This window comes from Anomaloglossus baeobatrachus, chromosome 4 (genome assembly GCF_048569485.1).
Source record: "Anomaloglossus baeobatrachus isolate aAnoBae1 chromosome 4, aAnoBae1.hap1, whole genome shotgun sequence".
NCBI lineage: Eukaryota > Metazoa > Chordata > Amphibia > Anura > Aromobatidae > Anomaloglossus > Anomaloglossus baeobatrachus.
In genome coordinates, this window is record NC_134356.1 from 528,037,393 (window position 1) to 528,059,877 (window position 22,485).

Genomic DNA, 22,485 nt, shown 5'->3' on the forward strand with positions numbered 1-22,485 from the left:
GCGGAAAATATCCAGCCGCAGAGGACGCAGATGGAACTGGGCAAGGGAATCGCTTCCATTGACACCATCATCTGATCCAGCACCTGCATTAGGTGCCTGATGGACCGACGTCGACCGCCAGCGGGGGTACTGCTGTTTGACTAAAGGCAGCTTCACAAGTGTCGACAGAGTCTCGAATTGCGTCCCTGGGAATATGAACTTCAGGGTCGAAGTCAGAGTGGGCTTGGCAGAATGACAAACCACCCGAATTGTTAGAGTGGCGAAAGTGAGCGAGGCACTCCGCTAACAGTTTGCACTGGATGAAGCCCAAACTAGAAGGCTGTCCAGGACAAAAGGATCACTGCCAAACCCTAGAGGTGCAGGACCGCAATCACAGCTGCCCCGCCCTTGAGAATACTCGAGGGACCGTGGCTACCCCCAAGGGAGGAGCCACGAATTGGACCACTCTGAATGCAAAACGTAGCCAAGGCTGGTGTGAAACTGCGATTGGCACATGCAGATAGGCATCTCTGATGTCGATGGATGCTAGGAAATCTCCTTGGGTCATTGATTGATCGCAGAGACTCCATGCGACAATGCCGCACCTGAACATGCTTGAGAAGCTTGAGATCCAGTTCGGAAGGCATCGCCCTCTTCGGGTACTAGGAATAGATTTAAGCAGAAATCTCAGAACCGTTCCCAGTCGGGAACCGGTACAATTACTCCAGTGGCCTGCAAGAATGCCACAGCCTGTGAGAAGGCGCGGCCTTGGAGCAGGGGGGGAGTTGCAGAAAAAATCTGTTTGGCGGGCTGGATAGAATTCTATCCTGTAGCCGTGGGAGATGGTATCTCGCACCCACTGATCGGAGACGTATTAAAACCATACGTCGCCAAGTGGGAGAGCCTGCCACCGACCAAGGACGTTGCTGGCGTGGCCAGATAGCCAGGAGGAGGCTGACTTAGTGGCAGCATCTCCTGCGGTCTTCTCGTGCGCCATTTGGAGCCACCACCCCGCTTGGCTGAGCCAGTGGACGAGGCCGAGGGCTTAGAGAACGATCAGATGGAGGAACGAAAAGAACGAAACCTCGACTGATTCGTGTCCGGTTTAGGTTTGTGGCATGGAAGAACTCTTCCCGCCAAGAGCTTCCTTAATAATTTCATCCAGTTGTTCCCGAATAGACTGGTCCCATCCAAAGGGAGCCCAGCAAGGAACTTCTTTAGAAGCCTCCGCCGTCCAGTTCCGAAGCCACAAGAGCTTGCGGATAGCGAGGAAATTAGCCGAGGCCACCGCAGAGCGGTGAGAGTCTCCAGCATGGCAGACATGGCATAGGATGAAAAGACTGAAGTCTGGAAGTTAAGGCAACCATTTCGGGCAAAGAGTCCCTGTGAGGGAATGCATCTCCTCCAGAGAAGCAGAGATGGCTTTAAAAACCGCACTGCTGCAAGAGCTGGGGAGAACGAGGCCCTTGCCGCCTCCATACAGATTTGGCCAGAAGGACAACCTGGCGGACAGCAAAGCCATAAGTGAATGAGCCCGCTCCTTGACCACCTCTGGTGGAAAGGGAAAACTGCCATCAGAACCACGCTTTGGAAGCGTTTGCCAGAGCAGACCCTGGGCTCGGTTACAGTGGCCTGAAAACTGGAGTGGTTAAGGAACACACTCATTGTTCTCTTAGGCAAGGTAAACTGGTGCCTTTTTGCCAGAGAGGGTTGTTCCTCTGATACTGGCGGATTCCAGTACAGAATTAATGTACAGTGGGATAGGGAGGTGCGGGGGGCACACTTGGTGTGTAGAGAGGAGCATATATGTGTTGTGCTTCTCTGGTCCCCCCGGTTCAGTGGGTTTTTTATTGCCTGCACTCCGCACCCTGCTGTCAGCCACTGATACAACTATCCGGGCTGAAATACTAGACACCGGAGGGACCACCCTTGGTGAATGAGCCCACTCCTTGACCACCTGTGGTGGAAGGGAGAAAAGTCATCAGAACCACGCTTTGGGAGCGTCTGTCAGGACAGGCTCTGGGCATGGTCCAGTGGGCGGAAAACTGGAGTGGTTAAGGAACACACTCCTTGTTCTCCGTAAGATATACTGATGCCTTTCTGCCAGAGGGGGATACACCCCTGATACAGGCGGATTGAGGTCCAGTACAAATATAATGGACGCAATCAAATCATTAGCATCTGCATCACCTTTGGACAGATCAATGGCACATTAAGTAGCGTCCGAGCCCCCAGAAAAGACATCCTCCTTGTCCCGTGAGACAGCTCGTAAATCAGAGCTGCGGGACGGGGAGGACAGGCGACCCTGCGTCTCCATTTTAGGAGGACGGGGACTGAGACCAGAGGAAGAGTCCTCTGAGAGCTTGCTGAGCAAGTCGTAGCAGCAGAAGCACCCTAAAGGGGGCTAATGCATGCTCAGCACCACCGGAGCAGCTGGAGGGACCACTGATGAGCCTCCAGGCTGAGGGATCACTGTGTTTATGTGCTCAGTACAGTCTACATGCAGTGCATATTAAGAACAGTCTTGCAGCCTTGCTCTGATGTGAGACATGCTGCAGAAGTGGGGGCTCTGTGAGGGAATGTATCTCCAGAATGACCCCCAACAGAGTAAATAAACAGAGAACATAAGCAGCTGCACAACTGGAGGTTGTGGCTGCCAGACCGTTTTACATACATTTCTGTGCTCTCCAGTCCCCCAGCCCAGGCCCCCATTTGTCACAATGAGGGATCTCTGTGCCTATACAGACAGTGAGAACGCTGAAAAAATGGCGACCGGAGCGAGGAGAGGGGGCGGGGCCTACTCTGAGAGCAGGCAAATGATGTAGACAGGGGAGGGAATCTCTCCTCAGTGAGGAGTATCCGTTCCCTGTGCAGCACAGCCGCTGGGCGGAGCCACACTGTCCCTCTGCATAACTAATATGCAGGGGCAGTGAAACCGAAACTAGGCCTCAGGCGAAGCCGGGGCCTAGATTTAAACGTGCGGCCAGCGTGCAGGCACCATCGGCGCGGTTCTCCAGTGAAAACTGGAGAACCGGCCGTAAAATGTTACCACAAACATATAACACACTCCCCCCAATAAATGAAGTACAAGGGACCCCTGGAAAGACCACTTTCTGTGGTAAAGACGTCTCAATACTTAGCTTTTGAGACGCAGGGCCATGTCCCTGGGGGGGGGGGGGGGGGGGGTTAAACGCTCCGTCCGGCAGGATCCTGAACAGGGCTGCGGATGGAGACCGGTCTCCTGCAAAGCAGTGAGAACCGTGTTGGCTCCCACTTCAAGCCAGAGCCCCAGGGGGTGGTGAAGGAGCGCGGCATGTGAAGGCTCCAGCCTTGTAAAGTCAACCTTAACAGCACCGCCGACACAGTGGGGTGAGAAGGGACATGCCGGGAGTCCAGACTGGACCCGCTTTTCTTCCAAATCTTTGAAATCCAAAAAAAAATAAAAAATCAGAGAATGCATGTGTGTGTGTGCCTCCTGAACACAAAGCATTGAAACTGGCTAGGACTGGCTACCAGGGGGTGTATATGCTAGGAGGGAGGAGCTACACGTTTGAGTGTAGTACTTTGTGTGTCCTCCGGAGGCAGAAGCTATACACCCATGGTCTGGGTCTCCCATAAGGAACGATGAAGAAAAGATGCCACATGTGAACATACCCTAACGCATCCATGACGACATCACGGAGCTGGTGGATGTTAGAGACTTTGCACTCTTCCACCTTCCGTTTAAAGAGGTCCCACAGTTACCTCACTGAACTGTAGCTCCCCACAGTCAGCAGCACTTGTGCAGCCCCAAACCATGACACTCCCCCCACCATGCTGGACTGTAGGCAAGATACACTTGTACTCCTCATATGGTTGTTGCCACACATGCTTGACACCATCTGAACCAAATAAGTTTCTCTTGGTCTCATCAGACTACAGGACATGGTTCCAGTAACCAATGTCCTTAGTCTGCTCATCTTCAGCAAACTGTTTGCGGCTTTTTTGTGCATCATCTTTCCAAGAGGCTTCCTTCTGGGACGATAGCCATGCAGATCACTGTGATACAGTGTGAGACATTTGGTCTCAGCACTGACAGGCTTAACCTCTGAAGCAATGCTGGCAGAACTCGTACGTCTATTTGAAAAAACGACCTCTGGACATAACACAGCACGTGCAGTCAACTTCTTTGGTTGACCATGGTGATACTTTTCTTAATGGAACCTGCCTTATTAAACTGCTGTATAGTCTTGGCCACCATTCATATAACCTAGGCCATCTTTATGTAGAGCAACAATTCTTTTTTTCAGATCCTATTTAACACACTAACTGCACATTCACACCTGAGATCTTGTAACATTAATGAGAATGAGTCACATGACACCAGGTGAAAATGGTTAATTGGACACAATTTTTTTTTTCCACCTAGGGGTGTACTCACTTTTGTTGTCAGTGGTTTTGACATTAATGTCTGTGTGCTGAGTTAGAGGGCACCAAATTTACACTGTTCTACAAGCTGTACACTGACTACTGTACATAGTATCATAGTGTCATATCTGCAGTGCTGACCCATGAAAAGATATAATAAAATATTTACAAAAATGTGAGGGGTGTACTCACTTGTGATATACTGTACATCTTTGTACACTGTTATAATCTATCCCACATATACATCAGTGTATTTTATATATGAAATCATTTTATAGGAATGCACTGATAGAGACGGATGGCAGACTGTCTGCAGACTACTTACTTCACGTTGGTATTTGTGCAGATAATGTATTCTATCTCATCAGAGTACGGGTTCTGGAAAGTGAAGCTACTGGTGCGAAGTAGCATCCAGTCTCGAGTCTTCGTGTGGAAACGATACATCACTGATAACACTTGTCCTTTAAGCTTCACCACCTGGTGGAAGACATATTACATTATAACAGAATAGACGACTCCTATAGAATATTTCACTTATGTTACTGACAGTACCAACATGGATGTCACGCTGTAAAAACAGTATATTTCATAATGGAGTAACCTATCTACCTTTGGTGGTACTGTTAAAAGGATACTTTCAAAATAGTAATAGTCCATAACCTAAGGATCGCTGGGGGTCCCACACTGCTAGGACCCCCAGTGATCTAAATAAGGCCTCTGGAACCTGGGAACCGGCTCTGTAAAACTCAGTCTTGAATACAGCGGAGGAGAACATGATCTGGCCCGTTGCATTCATTGTCTATGGGACTGCCGGATAAATCGAAGTACAGCACTTGTCTATTTCCAGAGCTCCCATACACTGTAAATGGAGTAGAGGATAAGTATGCATACCTCTGCAGCCTGGTTCCTGACATTCAGAGCCCTGTTCCTGGGATTACTGGCTGTTCCAGTTGTTAGACGATAAAGGGTTTGTCCACTACTTTTACATTGATGGCTTATCCTTTGGATAGACTATGTCTGATCGTCCGGGGTCTGACACCCCGCTCTCCAGCCGATCAGCTGTTCCTGGCCCCCGCAGTGGCAGTAGTGAGCTGGAAATGCTCAGTTCTGGAGCTTCCCCCTCTTCTGATTGCAGCCGCGGCCGAGTACTGCACATCTGCCATTATTGATCTGAATGGGAGGCGGATGTGCAGTACCTGGCCACGGCTGCCATTAGTTGACAGGACAGCTCCAGAACTGAGCATTTCCTGCTGCAGCCGGGACCGAGAACAGCTGATCAGCGGGGGTGCTGGGTGTCGGACCCCGGCCGATCAGACTTTGATGACCTATCCTACGGATATGCTATCATTGTTACAGTAGTGGCCAACCCCTGTAAGCATTTAATAAGTTATCCCCTATCCTTTGCATATTTTGGGAAAAACACTTTACCTGTGTTTGGCTTTAGGGTTAGAGCCTCAATGGCTCTGCATTGTAGCCACAGAACATTTAAAGGGGCTATCCAGGCATATCCTATTAATGAGCTATCCATAGGATAGGCCTTCAGATATCACATTTGTGTGGTCTAGTGGCTGATCGTCAGTACCTGCTCAGTTCCATCCAATGTTTTATGTCCAGCCACCACCAGAGCTAATAACAGTTGGTCGGTGGGGTGCTGGGTGTTGGATCCCCACTGATCTGACTTTAATAACCTACCTTAAATATACGATATGCTCCATGAAAACCAAATTTTATCCTTATCTCATGCAAAAAATATTGTTTTCCGGATTATGAGATTGAATAAGTAGGTGAATTTCGTTAGATGTCTAACACAATGAGAGATACTCTCTTTCTGATTATGCTCACTAAGGAACAAAAAATTAGATGCAAAACTATGCTATAAATTGGTAGCAAAATTATATGTAGTTTCTTTTATATTGAATTGGTTAAATCTGCAAGCCTAATAGGTGGCCATTACTGTCACACACAGGGAATCTAAGTATTAACCTAGGCTTATGTAGCTCAATGGCCTTCTGCTAGTTATTAAAGGGAATCTGTCACCAGCTTTTTGCCTCCTAACATGAGAGAAGCATAATATAGAGACGGAGATCCTGATTCTCACGATGTGTGTCTTACTGGGCTGCTTTGTGTAGTTTTGATAAAGTCACTGATTAATCAGCAGTAGATTGTCATTAGAGGACTACTGGGCGTGCTGCCAGGTAGTCCAGCATCTTCATCAGCTCTATATAACCCCACCCCTACCACTGATTGGCAGTTTTCTGTGTACACTGTATATGAGCATATTCAAATAACTGCTAGATCTGCAGAAAAGAAAACAATGAAAATTTATCAAAATGACAGCAAGCAGCCCAACAAGTGACACATCGCTGGAATCAGGGTCTCTGTCTTTACATTACGCTGCTCTCAGATTAAGTGTCAAAAACCTGGTGACAGATTCCCTTTAAGACAAGTGTAGACATTTGTCAGGGTCCGGTTGCATGTACAGAGCTGCATGCGGATGAAAACAAATCCACATGGTAATGTAATAAAACCATGCGCTACGATGGAACCTGCAGACATAGCCTTAGGGCTACTAAACACAAGTGCACTTAGATTTTTGACTAAGTAACTATTTCTCAGGAAGAGGATTGTACCATTTGACAGGCACGGAAAATATTTGTGCATACACAGTTGGACATGTAAATATGCCAATGTAAGTGTAAAGGCATTATACAAAGCAGATGTCCTATTACAATGCAACATCTGGATATTATTTATCTATCTATGCATCTATCTTAAACAATCAGATGTAAAGTTAAACTGTCTAACACAATTGGCAAGAAGCGAGGTTACAAATAACAAAAATCCTGTATTCCATGTAAAGTGGACGATGTAGTGCAAAAAAAAGGAAATGTATGTGCATCACAGCCGCGTAGGAGCATAATGTACTATTGGGAAAGCCAGTTTAGTAAATAAATCTGCCTGATATAATTTCTGCATCATGTATACCAGAGTGGTGATATAGTGAGATGAGTTAATAGAATAATCTGCAGAATTTGGCTATGTTCACACATTGCGTTTTTTTCTGCAGCCAAAACCTACTCTCTTGGCAGTATAAAAGCTGGTTACATAAAGCAGGTATTGCTGCGTTTTTTGTGTAGAAAAAAAAATAAAGCTGCAAAAACACGTGTGAACCTAGTCTATGAAAAATTTGCCTGTGCAGTTCTATAAGTGCCGTGTGCTAAATATCTAGTGTATTTCTATAACATGAACAACTAAGAAAGGACAGGGAGAAACTTGTCACCAGCAGGAGGCAGGACATACAGGCAGCAGCTGCAGCATGCAGGATGCTCTGTGCCCACGTGTGCGTATTGCATGCAGTTACACTGTGTATTGCACTGCAGCGTAACTGTATGCGTCCTGCGTCCCCAGCACAATCTATGAAGATTGCGCATAATCCATGCGCACGTTGCGTTTTAGAACGCAGCGATTTGCATGCTGCCAAATCGCTGCGTTCTAAAAAGCAACATGTCACTTATTCCGTGCGCTTTGGATGCAGCTCCCGCTCTGTCTATGGTGGGGGCTGCATCCAGAGCGCATGAAATCGGCTTTTTCACTGCATTCATTATGCAGTGTTTCTGCAGCGATTTGAAGCGCACATGTGCTGTTCAAATCGCTGCGGAAATTTCTGCAGGGACACAACGCAACGTGGGCACATAGCCTTAAGGCCGCTTTACACGCAACGACATCGCTAACGTGATGTCGTTGGGGTCACGGAATTCGTGACGCACATACGGCTTCGTTAGCGACGTCGTTGCGTGTGACATATACGAGCGACCGCTAATGAGCAAACATACTCACCTTATCGTTGCTCATTGACACGCTGTCCAGTTCCCAAATATCGTTGCTGCTACAGGTACGATGTTGTTCCTCATTGCTGCAGCAGCACACATCGCTATGTGTGACACCGCAGGAACGAGGAACCTCACCTTACCTGCGGCCGCTGGCAATGAGGAAGGAAGGAGGTGGGCGGGATGTTACGTCCCGCTCATCTCCGCCCCTCCGCTTCTATTGGGCGGCTGCTTAGTGACGTCGCTGTGACGACGAACGAACCGCCCCCTTAGAAATGAGGTGGTTCGCCGGTCACAGCGACATCACTAGGCAGGTAAGTAGTGTGACGGGTCTGAGCGATGTTGTGCGCCACGGGCAGCGATTTGGCCGTGACGCACAACCGACGGGGGCGGGTACGCACGCTAGCGAGATCGCCTTTAGGCTCTATAGTATATATCATGGTAAAGCAGGGATCACTGCCTGTCATTAGATAAGAGCAAAGTAATGAGGTTTTGTCTTCTCTGCAGAGACACTGGCATTATGAGAAATGTAGTGTGCACTACGGTAAATAGATGGCAAGAAGGAATTAAAGGGAATCTGTCAGTGGGATTAACCCTCCTAAGTCATCTATATGGGCATGAAGGTCATAGGAAGGTGAATAAATTGATATCTTTATATCTGCATTTCGATGTCTTGCTCCAGAGAAATCCACATTTTTCTTAATATGTAAACGAGCTGTTAAGAACTATGGGACAGACACAGATCTCCTTGGGAATCTGTCTCCAGAGCACATTTTAAATTAAAGGGAACGTTAACAGTATACAACATATATATCAGGAGACCAGACAGTCAGTCATTACATTGTAATCTAAGACAAAGACTGATGGCACATGCTACCTTTCTAATGTGAATAGGTGCAAATGGAACATGAAACATAGTAACAAAAAGGAGACAGTTGCACTCAGTAGTGCTAAGATATGTGTAACAATGAAAAAGAGAATATAAACATGTAATACTGCTATAATAAAACATGTAAAAATTGAGATATTTAGCACCAAAAATGAGCCCAAGAGCCAACGGCGAGGTAATCTCTTTTTGTTTGGTCCATTTCAAACTAATGCCTCTCTTTGGGTTATAAAACCTACAATTTATGCAATTTATACTATTTAGCACTACAGAGTGCAATGATCTCCTTTTTGTTGCTATGTTTCATGTCCAGTTTGCACCTGTTCACATGAGAAAGGCAGGATGTGTCATCACTCTTTTTCTTAGATTACAGAATCTTGCCTTCTGATTGAGCACTCCTGCTCTTCAGCCTTAAGGGTACTTCACACATAGCGAGATCGCTACTGAGATCGCTGCTGAGTCACGGTTTTTGTGACCTCATTAGCGATCTCGCTGTGTGTGACACTGAGCAGCGATCTGGCCCCTGCTGTGAGATCGCTGCTCGTTACACACAGCCCTGGTTCGTTTTTTTATTGTTGCTCTCCCGCTGATAAGCACATATCGCTGTGTGTGACAGCGAGAGAGCAACAATCCTGAATGTGCAGGGAGCAGGAGCCGGCGTCTGACAGCCTGCGGTAAGCTGTAACTAAGGTAAACATCGGGTAACCAAGGTGGTTACCCGATATTTACCTTCGTTACCAGCCTCCGCAGCTCTCATGCTGCCAGTGCTGGCTCCTGCTCCCTGCACACGCTAAGCTAAGCGGTGTGCGCTGGTAACTAAGGTAAACATCGGGTAACCATACCCGATGTTTACCTTAGTTACCAGAGTCCGCAGCTTCCAGACGCCGGCTCCGTGCAAGCGCAGCATCGCTTGCACGTCGCTGCTGGCTGGGGGCTGGTCACTGGTCGCTGGTGAGATCTGCCTGTTTGACAGCTCACCAGCGACCATGTAGCGACGCAGCAGCGATCCTGACCAGGTCAGCTCGCTGGTGGGATCGCTGCTGCGTCGCTAAAGTGTGACGGTACCCTTAGACTATTTTACTTCTCCATTTGCAGGTTCCTATCTGCACATAAATTGTAGCTTTTTTTTAACCCAAAGAGATGCATTAGTTTGATAGCGACCCAACAAAAAGAGGTTGCCTTGCTGTTGAGCTCACATAAAAGTGGTCATTTTTGTGTGCTATATATCTCAATTTGTACATGTTTTTCAAAGCAGTAATGCATGTCTATATTCTCATATTCATTGTTAAACATATCTTAGCACTACAGAGTGCAACTTTTTGTTAGCCAGTCACTACAAGTCTCACACTGGTAAAGCCCTTTTTCATATAAAATATGTTCTAGAGGCAGATTCTAAGGGGCACTTTGCACACTACGACATCGCAGGTGTGATGTCGGTGGGGTCATGTCGAAAGTGACGCACATCCGGCGTCGCACTCGACATCGTATTGTGTTAATCCTAGATGATACGATTAACGAGCGCAAAATCGTCGTAATCGTATCATCGGTGTAGTGTCTGGGAATTCCATAATTACGCGACTGCGACAGGTGCGATGTTGTTCCTCGTTCCTGTGGCAGCACACATCGCTGTGTGTGAAGCCGCAGGAGCGAGGAACATCTCCTACCTGCGTCCTGAAGCTCACGCCGGCTATGCGGAAGGACAGAGGTGGGCGGGATCTTTACATCCCGCTCATCTCCGCCCCTCCGCTTCTATTGGCCGCCTGCCGTGTGACGTCGCTTTGACGCCGCACGACCCGCCCCCTTAATAAGGAGGCGGGTCGCCGGCCAGATCGACGTCGCAAGGCAGGTGAGTCCATGTGAAGCTGCCGTAACGATAATGTTCGCTACGGCTGCTATCACGGGGGCGGCATCACAAGCATCGGCTTGCGATGTCGTTGTGTGCAAAGTGCCCCTAAGGGACATCTGTGTCCAGCCCATAGATATTAAAAGCTCATTTACAAATGAAGAAAAATGTCTCTGGAATAAGATATCGAATTGCAGAAATCAAAGTATCCTTTCATTCAACTTTCTATGATCTGCATGTCCATTTAGATAGTTTAGGAGGGTTGTTCCTACTGAGAGATACCCTTTACAATGGTGAACTACCAAGAGATGGCACATCAAATAACATTGACATACACAAGACACACACAAAAACCTCAACATAATTCTTTAATAACTTTGATTGTCACTTCTTTCAATGTCCACCAGTATCATGTACCTGCTGAAAACTTTCGCGAAGATGACTTTGGTCTTCAGGGTGGCAGAACTCAATAATGTCCTTTCCTAGAAGATCCTAAACAGACAAGAAGATTTTTTTTTTCTAATTGTAAATAGTGTTTTGGTAAAATCTTTAGCTTTTATGTAAAAAGTAAAGTACAAATCTAGGCCACATCAATTCTTGATCAGTCAAATGAAAAGCGCAGACCATGAAAAAGTAAATCAATAGACAATGCGGGAGACTAGCCATTACAGTAGAATAAATCCTAACCCACGACATGAATCTGCTTGTTACACTTCAGACATATAACAGATGCCGTAGTCCCACCACTAACCTGTGGTTGGTACCCAATCACGCTGATGCAGCGAGGGTCTACAAATGTGATGACTCCATCTGTGCTGTGTCGTGATAAGAATTCGGTGGGAAGAGACATTCCATTCATATCCAGGCTCCCCGGAGAACTCGTGACCTGAAAAAGTAAGCAAGTATTAAACTTTACCCCATGATTTATATGGCAGAAATAATACACAGAACGTACGACTGGATCAGTGCATGTGAGAAAAAAAACAATACACGTATACAATGTAGTTAGCCAAACCTGTGTCCGGAGGGTGCAAGATCCAGCTGATGTAAATCAGTAAGTAGACAGGAGGAAAGGGGAAAAAACAGCCCATGCATCCGGTATATGTATTAAAAAAAATATAGGTTTTGATTCAATCCATTAAAATGAACAATGTCCAGCAGAAGATATATACGGACAGGTTTCTGGTGAAAAACGCGTCAGTTTTTATCTTCTGCTGGACATTATTCATTGTAATGGATTGAATCAATAAATGATACTTTTCTAATTTATGTACCGGATGGATCTGCTGTATTTCCCCTTCCCTCCACGTGTGTGTGAGAAATGAATACAAAATGAAATGTGTCTGACTTACAGACTGCGGAAGAAGAAAATGTATTTTTAGAAAAGAGAACACTGGTGGTCTAAACGAGGAGGTGGATGAAGATGTGATGAAAAGATCACTGTACTCAGTTGTATGCTAACACTTGCAGGGGTGTACACTAGGAGGACAAAAGTATTGAGACATCACTGAACTGATTTCTCATTCAGTTCCATTAGTCGTGAGTATAATATCCGCCACCTAGCCAGGCAACCTGCCTTTGTGAAAGAATAGCTCATAGTAAACACATCACTGAATTCTAGCATGGTACTTTAATTGGAGCCACTGATGTGACAAGACAGTTTGTGAAATGTCTTCCTTCTTAACCATTGCATGATCAGCTATGAGTAGTATTAATGAAAAGTGGAAAGAACCAGTGTAATTCAGCCACAAAGTGCAAACCACGTAAAGTTACAGTGAGGGGTAGCCAAGAGCTGAGGTGCACAAGTCACCAAGGCTCTGCTGACTCAATAGCTGCAAAGCTCCAAAACCTCCTCTGGCATTGACATAAGCAGACAAAATGTTAACCAGAAGCTTCATGGCATGAGTTTCCATAACTGAGCAGCTGGATGCAAGCCTTACATCACCAAGCACAATTCCAGGGGCAGGATGGAGTGGTGTAAAGCCGCCACCACTAGACTGGAGTGTGGGTAACCTGATTTTGAAGATACATATTGCGTAGACAAGTTTGGCTAAGGTGGATGCCAAGAGGCCGTTCTCTTCCGGATTGCATTGTGCCACCTGTAACGTTTGTTGGAGGAGGGATAAAGCTATGGAATTGGTTTTCAGGAGGTTGGCCTATGCCCCTCAGCTCTAGTGAATGGGAATCTTAATACTGCAGCATACCCATATATTTTGGACAATTATATGCTGCCAACTTTATGAGTACAGTTTGGGTAAGGACCTGTTCTTCTCCAGCATGACTGTGATCTAAGTGTACAAAGAAAGACCCAAAGGGATAGTTGAGTACATTTGGTGTGGAAGAACCTGACTGGCCACACAGAGCCCTAACTGCAAGCCTAATAACAAGTTTAGGATAAACGAGAATGGAGATTACGAGTCAGGTCTTCTCGCACATCAGTATTTAATCTCACAAACGTGCTACTGGATAAATGGGCAAAAGTTCCCACAGACGTCCTCTTGGGAAAGCCTTCCCAGAAAAGTGGAAGATGTTTTAACTGCAAGGTGGTACCCACGTCCATACTAATGCCTATTGATTTAGACCAGGATCTCAGAAAAGCTCCTGTAGGTGTAATGTATAGGTGGACCAACTCATTTTGTCTAGATAGTGTTATGTGCATTTGAACAATGATGTTAAAAGGGGTTCTCTAAACTCAGCAAGTTATCAACTGTAGATAGGTGGTTACCGGCCACTAACAGACTATCTACTGGGCATGGCGTGATTAAGAAGAGGTGTACAAGAAGATACCTGGACCACCTGATACCTTACCATTTAGGTAAGTATATCTGTGGGAGTGTGTACAAAAATTGAATTATGAACAATTATTAACACACGTGGAGGAGTGTAAAAAGTTAAGGGGTTATTCCCAAGTAATAAGTTATTCCAAATCCTGAGGGATAACTGACTGGTCTTTGGGGTTTCCTGTGGTCGAATGCCTTGGAATCACCAAGTTATCCCCTGTACTATCAAAAGTGGTAACTCACAATCTTGTGAAAAACCCTTTAATTCTAGCAGTATTAGCATCCTGACCTGCAGTCTTCCGATGGCAACAAGACAATATTTACTTCCTTGTCCAACCTCAGCATCCTCTTCAGGGATAGTCATACCTGTAACAAATAAGCAGGGGTTAAGGAACAATAATCCATTGCTTTCCACAGTGAAATGCCAGATAACACACAAAATAAGCAATTCATCATTGCCTTTATGCCACTTGTTTTCCATTGTGCCATTTTTTTGCTTGCACCCAATTCATTACTCTATTTGCACCTTTTTTGAAGTTTATTTTACATGTGCTCACCGGGTTTTTTTTGTTTACCGCTTTTTGAGCTGAGGTCAATGATTCCAGATATTTTGGGCAGATTCTTCAATTGCGACATTTTAAAAATTTGAAAAATTTGTTGTAACCCTACTCCTGTCGCCTATGGGTGTAGGTTTTGCATGTTTCCTCCCCATATTTTACGACATTTTAGAAAAAGATGCAACTTTCTGCTCAAAAAGACTTAAAAGTATCCTGTCACCAGATTTGGCCCCTATAAGCTGTGGCCACCACAGTAGGCTCTTATGTACAGTATTCTAGAATACTGTATATAAGAGCCCAGGCCGGTTGTGGTCCGGTCCGAGGGGTGTCACTGCTCTCCAGTCCGGCGCCTTCTCTCTGCTGCAATTGCCGTCCTCCTTCTTCGCAGGCCCGTGTACATAACGCATCCTACGTCATCCACACAGGCCGGCATTGCGAGCTGCACAGGCGTATTTTGATCTGCCCTGCAGAGGGCAGATCAAAGTAGTGTTAAACGCAAGCGCGAGGAAAGGATAAAGACCACCAACGCATGTGCACTATAGTTATTAGATCTGTCCTCAGCAGGGCAGATCAAAGTGCACCTGTGCAGCTCCGCAATGCCGGCCGGTGTGGATGACGTAGAACGCGTCATGCACACGGGCCTGCGAAGAAGGAGGACCACAATCGAGGCAGAGAGAAGGCGACAAAGTGGAGAGCAGGGACATCCATAAGATTGGACCGCCCCCTAGGTGAGTATTATAAATGTCTATTTTATATTCTACAGAGTGGCCTGGGCTCTTATATGCAGTATTCTAGTATAGGTGGTGGCCACAGCTTATAGTCACCAAATCTGGTGACAGGTTCCCGTTAAAAACCCCACAAAAGATGACTCGGGGCTTAAATGTCGTCTTCATAATAGCCGTTACCCCTACATATGAGGCCATTGTACACGGCAGGTCTGTAAATGACTTTCTATGTGTACGTAAAAATAAAAAAAATGTTTCAAGTTAGTTTCCACTGATTTAGCAACAAATGTTTTGTTACTAATCTTAGTCTGCAAGGAATAATGATGTATACCGTGCATACTACACACTCATACACACCCATAATATATTTATAGCACGATGTTTGGGGCATTCATTGAGAAATGACTTAGCCGCTAACCCTATATGTAATTGAAGCTTGACGTCTACTAATGTGTCACAATAAGGTGGTGGTAATACGTCATGGTAAGACATAGTAGGAGTTAATACACCCGCTGCTTGGGACATATGAGAAGCTGCTGTCCCTAGTTCCACTGTTCGGCAGACACACGGCTCAAGAATGTTGTTTACTGGTAGCAAATCAGAGGCGATGGAGCACATTTGTGTCTCATTAGAGGTATTTTTATCACATGCTATTCTGTACTGCTTGGAGCCATCCAAACTTCCTGTTATGTATTTGGAAAAAATGCGGCTTTTCTTCTGAGGAGCTGCTTTCAGCATTTTTCCGAGCTCATTTCACAAGGCTTCGAGTTCAGCAGTGACGGCACAAGTGTGATTCAGCCAGAGCCCATCTTGATTGATAGAAAGGCTCCATGATTGACCGGACTAATTAATACCACTACTCTATGTAGGGGCAATACGAGCACACGACGCACGGGGAAATTACTGTGATCTCCCAGATTGCACACAGTTATGTGGCTAAACATAGCTTCAAAGGGGCTGCGCTGTGTATATACTATAATTGAACCATATGCAATGCCGGCTGTGAGCTGTAGCTGGAAAGCCTCATGGGATGAAGCCCATTGCAACCTTCTCCATCTACTATTCTGCTTGCATTCTCTACATATACAATACTAAATATCTATCACTTCCCATTTAAAAAAAAAAGCATTGAAAGCATTGCTTCTAGGCTAAAAAAAAATCTCTGTAGATTGGTGCAGCATGGTTATATGTGTGGGCGTTTGTGGGCCGCTGTCCTGGCCTTGACTATGCTGCCTGAAGACTTAGAAATACATCACTTCATAAGGCACTTTGAGATTTCCTTATGGGATTTGTAAGGGATATTGTCATCACTTTGTATGCAAGGAAGAGGGGGAAAATAGATATAGCTAAATAATATGCTGATTTCTTGACATCAGGTGTAAATGTTGTTTGGCATCCATAAAGTAACATAGGCGCAGATTCATCAAGACTGGTGTACGCTTGCACTGTGCAAGTCTTGTTGTAGTACAAGGTGCCAAATTCTTCTTAATAAATGTGACGCTTCTTCTCAGTGGTGTGTGCCTCTGTGCGCCGTGCATCTCTGCTGTGGAATACAGTCACTTGCGTGGGAGGAAACCCATGCAAACACAGAGAGCACATACAAACTCCTTGCAGATGTTGTCCTTGATAGGATCTTAACTCAGGACCCCAGCACTTCCAGGCAACAGTGCTAACCTCTGGGCCACTAGTTCTCATACTACAGCGCTAGTTTACAATATAAAGAAATAGTCATTTTTAATCCTGTGAAAAAGGTCAGATTTACCACAAATAAAACCTAGATGACACATTTAAATTGATCCTATTTGGAATTAGACCTCCCACGTCTTGTGCAGTATGGAGGGAGGTTGCGCAGAGCATCTTTCACTTTGCGGGATCCGTCCTGCCCTGCACAGATAACACATTGATTTAAATGGACACTGTGCAATGCTTAAACTTGCTCTTGGTGGCGCTGTAAGCTGAACTTATTGTCGTCTTTTCAGACACATTACAGCTATTTGCTGGAGGTCCCAAAGATGGACACTTTGTTATCAGCTCAGGGATGTCTTCTAACAAGTAGGGATTGCCTAAAGCGGAGAGTTCCTGAAACTACAATTGAAATTACTACTACTACAGTAAAATATTAAAATATTGCATCCACAAAGCATCTTTTTATTTCCTTCTAATAAGGAGCCGTCATAGTCTCGCTCAGTAAGATGAGTCCAGGAATCGCAGCACATGCCAGCAGCCCGTCGGCCCAATCTAGAACAAATTGTTGGGGTTTTTTTCTGGTCTTATTTAAACCAAATGTTTGAAGCAGTAGACGCTGCAGGGGTTTAGAAATGGAAAATGCTTCACCTAGTGAACTATAAATTAAGCTTTCTAATTCACCTCAGGTTCTCCGGTGCGGATGCATTAAACAGGCCGCAAACACACGACTCTGTGATATCTGCAGAGGGAATTGACTGATACTTCTGATAATCGCAGCAGGAAATGCTTTACCCTGAATAATATACGAGATGAATCTTTTCAAATATTATGTCATACCGCCATATATTGGTTGTAAAATGATAGCCCTATGTGCTGCAGGTTAGCAATATAACAAAAGCATTAAGACATTCACATTGTACTATACACCAGCAGTTGTGTGCACATATGAAAAGCAGGACTCCTATCTGAGGATTTAAGCATATGGCACTATCAGCATTTCTGAATTCTCATAGACTTTGCTGGGAAAAGGAAAGACATGCAGTTATTGGCAACAAGCTGCACAAAAAACGCAGCGTGCGCATGGAGCCTAAAGGGTGCTTTACACGAGATGACGGATCGTGCGATGCATCGTCGGGGTCACGGTTTTTGTGACGCACATCCGCCATCATACACGACGTTGTCTCGTGTGAAACCTCTGAGCAACACAGTATCGCTCACAAATCGTGAGTCGTGTACTCGTCACTCAGTTTCATAATATCGTTTATTTTTACTTGTGCCGGTTGTTCATCGTTCCCGTGGCAGCACACGTTGCTCCGTGTAACACCACGGGAGTGATGAACCCTGCTTACCTGCGCCTCACGGCTCCCGCCGGCTATGCGGAAGAAAGGAGGTGGGCGGGATGTTTACATCCCGCTCATCTCCGCCCCACCACTTCTATTGGTCGGCCACTGTGTTACGTCGCTGTGACGCCGAAACTCCCTCCCCATTCAGGAACTGGACGTTCGCCGCCCACAGCGAGGTCGCTCAGCAGGTAAGTACGTGTGACGGCGGTTTCACGACTTTGTGCGACACGGGCAGCGATTTGCCCGTGACGCACAAACGACGGGGGCGGGTGCGATCGATTGATGGTCGTCCCGTGTAAAAGAGGCTTTAGTTTGCCAATTAGATATTTTTTAAATATAGGCCCAATAGTATCTAGAATGTCTCCATGTGTATGGCGGCACACCGAGGCTACATGGATCTACACTAGGGAGCTGTACGGCCTCTATACCATACGCATGCACACAATTCCCACTGACTGCAGTCCATGATGGTTTCTTGTATCCATGAGATAAGTGCAGCAGTGTATCTATTCTTCCCTCTTCACAGCCATCTCAAGCATCAAGCCGCACATGGGCATCTAAAATGGGATTAACACAAAGACAAGAACCATTATTTAGCTATTCTGCATTGCTTATACACTACTCACGAAAAGTTATGGATATTTGGTTTTCGGGTGAAATTTCATGATGATCCTAAAATGCACGCTAACCTTTCCATGTGAACCTAATGTGATCTTCACTAAACTTTCAATGCACATGTCCAAGTGTTCAATCTTTCAGTACTTTTTGCACAACTTGCTGTTCTCTAACAAGGAGCATAATAGCAAAATTCACAACAGGTGTTTGATCCATGAATCACCCAATACATTTTGAGGTTCAATTAGAATTGCTAGTTAAACACTTTTCCTCATCATACTATTCACATTTTGACATCATGAGACCAAGATGACATTGATCAACAGGACACTGAGCTTAGAGTGTCACAAAGTGTCATCTGCAGGTTGCAACAGAGATAGAGAGAGACTGGAAGAGTCTAAGAAACACATAGAAGTGGATGTCCTTTAGCCACTTCTAACACTAATGACTGCCTCATTGTGAACAATGCCCTTCAAAACTGGATGATGAATGCCAAACAACTCCAGGCACATTTAACGGAGGAGATACACACAAGTGTTATGTCAGACCATTAAAAACTGTTTACATCAGCGTGATCTGCATGATAGATGACCTAGAGCAGTGTTTCTCAACTCCAGTCCTCAAGACCCACCAACAGATCATGTTTTCAGGTTTTCCTCAATCAGGTTTTCAGGCTTTCATTAATGTTGCACAGGTGATGGAATTATTCCCTGTCTAATATTGAGGAAAACCTGAAAACATGATCTGTTGATGGGTCTTGAGGACTGGAGTTGAGAAACACTGACCTAGAGGTTACCCAACCACATCACCAGGAACAGACATCATCTACGCTGGACGAGGGCCTCAGCTTTGTTCAGTGATGAAAATCAATTCACGCTGAGCATAAATGATGGCCACCAATGACATTGGAGACTTCAAGGACAGTGCTATGCATCAGCCACTGTTGTCACCAGATGAGCCTTTGTTGGTCGTGGTGTTACATTATGGGCAGGTGTGTTTTGTCCATACAGAACTACCCTAAAATTTGTGAATGGTACAGTGACAGCCCCTACTACTTCAATAACATTCTTAATCCAGTCCTTATGCCTCTGCATGAAAAACATAGGCCTAATTTAATCTTCATGGACGACAATGCTCCAGCTCATTGAGGTTGCATCATTGGGGAACGGCTGCTGGAGACTGCGTGACCTCAAATGGAGTGGCCTGCACTTTCTCCAGACCTGAATCAAAAAGAAACCCTACGGCATCAGCTGAGTCGCTGTGTAGAGACTCGTAACTCTGTACCCCAGAACCTCGATGACCTGAGAGCTATCCTTCAATAAGAGCGGGATGCCATGCGTCTGCAGACCATAACTCCACTTGTGACCAGCACAAGACGCCTTTGTCAAGCTGTAATTGATGCTCAAGACCACATAAATGATTGATTTTTTGGGAGGGTATACCCACCACTGCTGTTGACTTTTGTTTCAATAAATTGAGATAAGGAAATCATCATTACATGCTTCTACTTAAATGCCCTACTTTCATGATAAAATATCAATGTAGTGTGAACGTTTTACATAAATTTCACCCGAAAGCCCAATATCCCTAACTTTATGTGAGTAGTGTATAGCACCAATATATTCTGCAATGCTATACAGTCTGTGACCATTGGGCTCATAATGTAATTTCTCTCGTACATGCATGGAAAAAGCAGATAAAGGTGAAGGTTTTGCGTTTAGCGTCTCTTCAAGCTACGCCATTTAAAAATTCTATTATCATTAACATATCATTTTCCAGAAATAGATGGTAAGTATTTATGTAGCACGCAGGAGTGATCCTTGTATTGGAGGAATATAAAGGGACATGTCTAAAGAGCCATAAACAGTTAACACAAGTATGGCTTGCAGGCCATGGCTTTGTTGTGCTGGCCAGATGTGATTTCAGTTACACTCTCCTTTTAAGGGACTTTCTTCATGCTACTGCTGAATAAATCCAGGACGCTTAAAGAGCAGCCGAGAAAAGAAAGTTTTGGCAGGACGGCCGCTGCTTGGAATCTGGGATTTAACACAACGGAAAATCTGCAGCTCTGGGCCTGGCGCGCGCTGCTCAGCAAGCGTGCCAGATATGTATGGTTATTGTAGTATAAAGATGAACACAATGTGAAGGGACATATTTAGAGGTTGAAAACCAGTTGCATGCGAGAAAGATCTGGTTTCCCATAAAGGGTTTTCCAGCTAAGTGTTGTTTGGCAACATTAGGGGTTTTCACTCGCAGTCAACATTAGCTCCAGCATGCTGAATCTATACCTGGTCACAACTGGGGCAAATGTCCCAGGCCCGGTAACCTGGAGCTGTAAGGTAAACTAAGCACAGCACTAATAGATTCCATTCATGAAACTGTTACAGAGATATCTGGTGACATAACTGGTCCATTTATCACAACATAAAGCCTTAGGGCTCATGCAGACGGCCATATTGTATACACTGGGGCTGGCACTGAGGTGCAGGGGCCCTCTCCTGTATCTACATATGCCTCCAATTACATACACAGGTATATTCTGCTGACTTCCTTTACATTCTTCCAGAAAAAAAATAAAATGTCCATTTGGACTCTGAATATACAGAGGTATTCTGGCTTCTAGGGGAGGAAATCTGCACACATGGAGGCCAGCAGAATCCGAGGATGTGACCCCGTCCTGTCTGCGCCGCATGTGCACAGCTCTGCCACATACTACAGCACTTACACAGGTGTATACATTATACTGGTGTAATCTACATGTCATTTTAAATGCAGTGATTTTCCCCACTAAAATGTAAGAAAAACATGAATCTATAGCATGACATGCTTTCTAACAAGACTACTCGATTTTTATCTACAGGGTTCTCACTTTTGTAGTCATTGCAACAATGCATAAGATTAAAGAGGTATTCCCATCTCCAAAAATCTTATCCTAATATGTAGTAGGTGTAATAATAAGAATATTAGCAAATACCTCGAATTAGAAATGTAGTATAGTTCTCCTGATATAGCCATGTCTCCTACCTCATTGTACAGGGGATTGCAGAATAGGTATCCATGGTTACAACCACTCATATAGTGACAGTTGGTTGGTTGCTTGAGGTCGTAATCATGGATACCTAAGCTGAAATGCTCTGCACATGAGGTACGAGACATTTCTATATCAGAAGAACTATACTACATTTCTAATTAAAGGCATTTGCTAATATTATTAGGCCTACTACATATAGGATCTTGGAGATGGGAATAACCCTTTAAAGAAGCCCTCCTAATAATCCTGTCTAATCTATGTAATGTAGTATAGGTGTGTAGTTACTTACTTGATCTCCATCCTCCCCGGCCTCCAGCGGCGCTCTAGTCCTCCTCTAAGTAACGTGACTTAAATCTGGACTTGCCAAATCTCACTGGCTTTTATGTATGGACAGGATGTTGCTTTTTCAATGGAAGTCGATGGACCTGCGTTTTTAGACTCCATAGGCTTACAATGAGAAAATAGCTCTGCCCCGCACAGAGGTCCCTGTGTGAGCTCATGTGCCTTAGAACAGGACTGGAGCAGCGCTGAAAACATTTTTGTTATTGCCCTAAAAAACATACAAATGATAACTTTATTGCAGTAATCTGGATACTCCACACATGCCCAGACGTTCATTGGAGGCATGCCAATATATTTTGAGTGTACCTGTTTTAAGGGCTATTTTGCATGTGGCTTCAAAGCTCAATTTCTCAGCACTGTCATGTTTAAGGTTTCTTTTTTTAATGTTCCAAAGCCTATATAGCAAGAGCACTAATTTTAGTAGTAACACTGCCCTTACAGATTCTCTAAGAAATTTCCGCATA

The 22,485-nt window shown here is 45.1% G+C and overlaps 1 protein-coding gene across 2 annotated transcripts in view; it reads right to left on the reverse strand.

Annotated features, from left to right (window-relative positions):
• ARNT2 (aryl hydrocarbon receptor nuclear translocator 2) overlaps positions 1-22,485 on the reverse strand; it is a 213,045-nt gene that overhangs the window by 44,608 nt on the left and 145,952 nt on the right. For both annotated transcript variants that reach the window (XM_075345922.1, XM_075345923.1), the window contains 4 exons: positions 14,012-14,088; positions 11,694-11,828; positions 11,360-11,434; positions 4,712-4,863 (listed from right to left, as the gene is read on the reverse strand). In XM_075345922.1, coding sequence (XP_075202037.1) covers positions 4,712-4,863; positions 11,360-11,434; positions 11,694-11,828; positions 14,012-14,088 — 439 coding nt within the window. The remainder of the gene's footprint in view (positions 1-4,711; positions 4,864-11,359; positions 11,435-11,693; positions 11,829-14,011; positions 14,089-22,485) is intronic.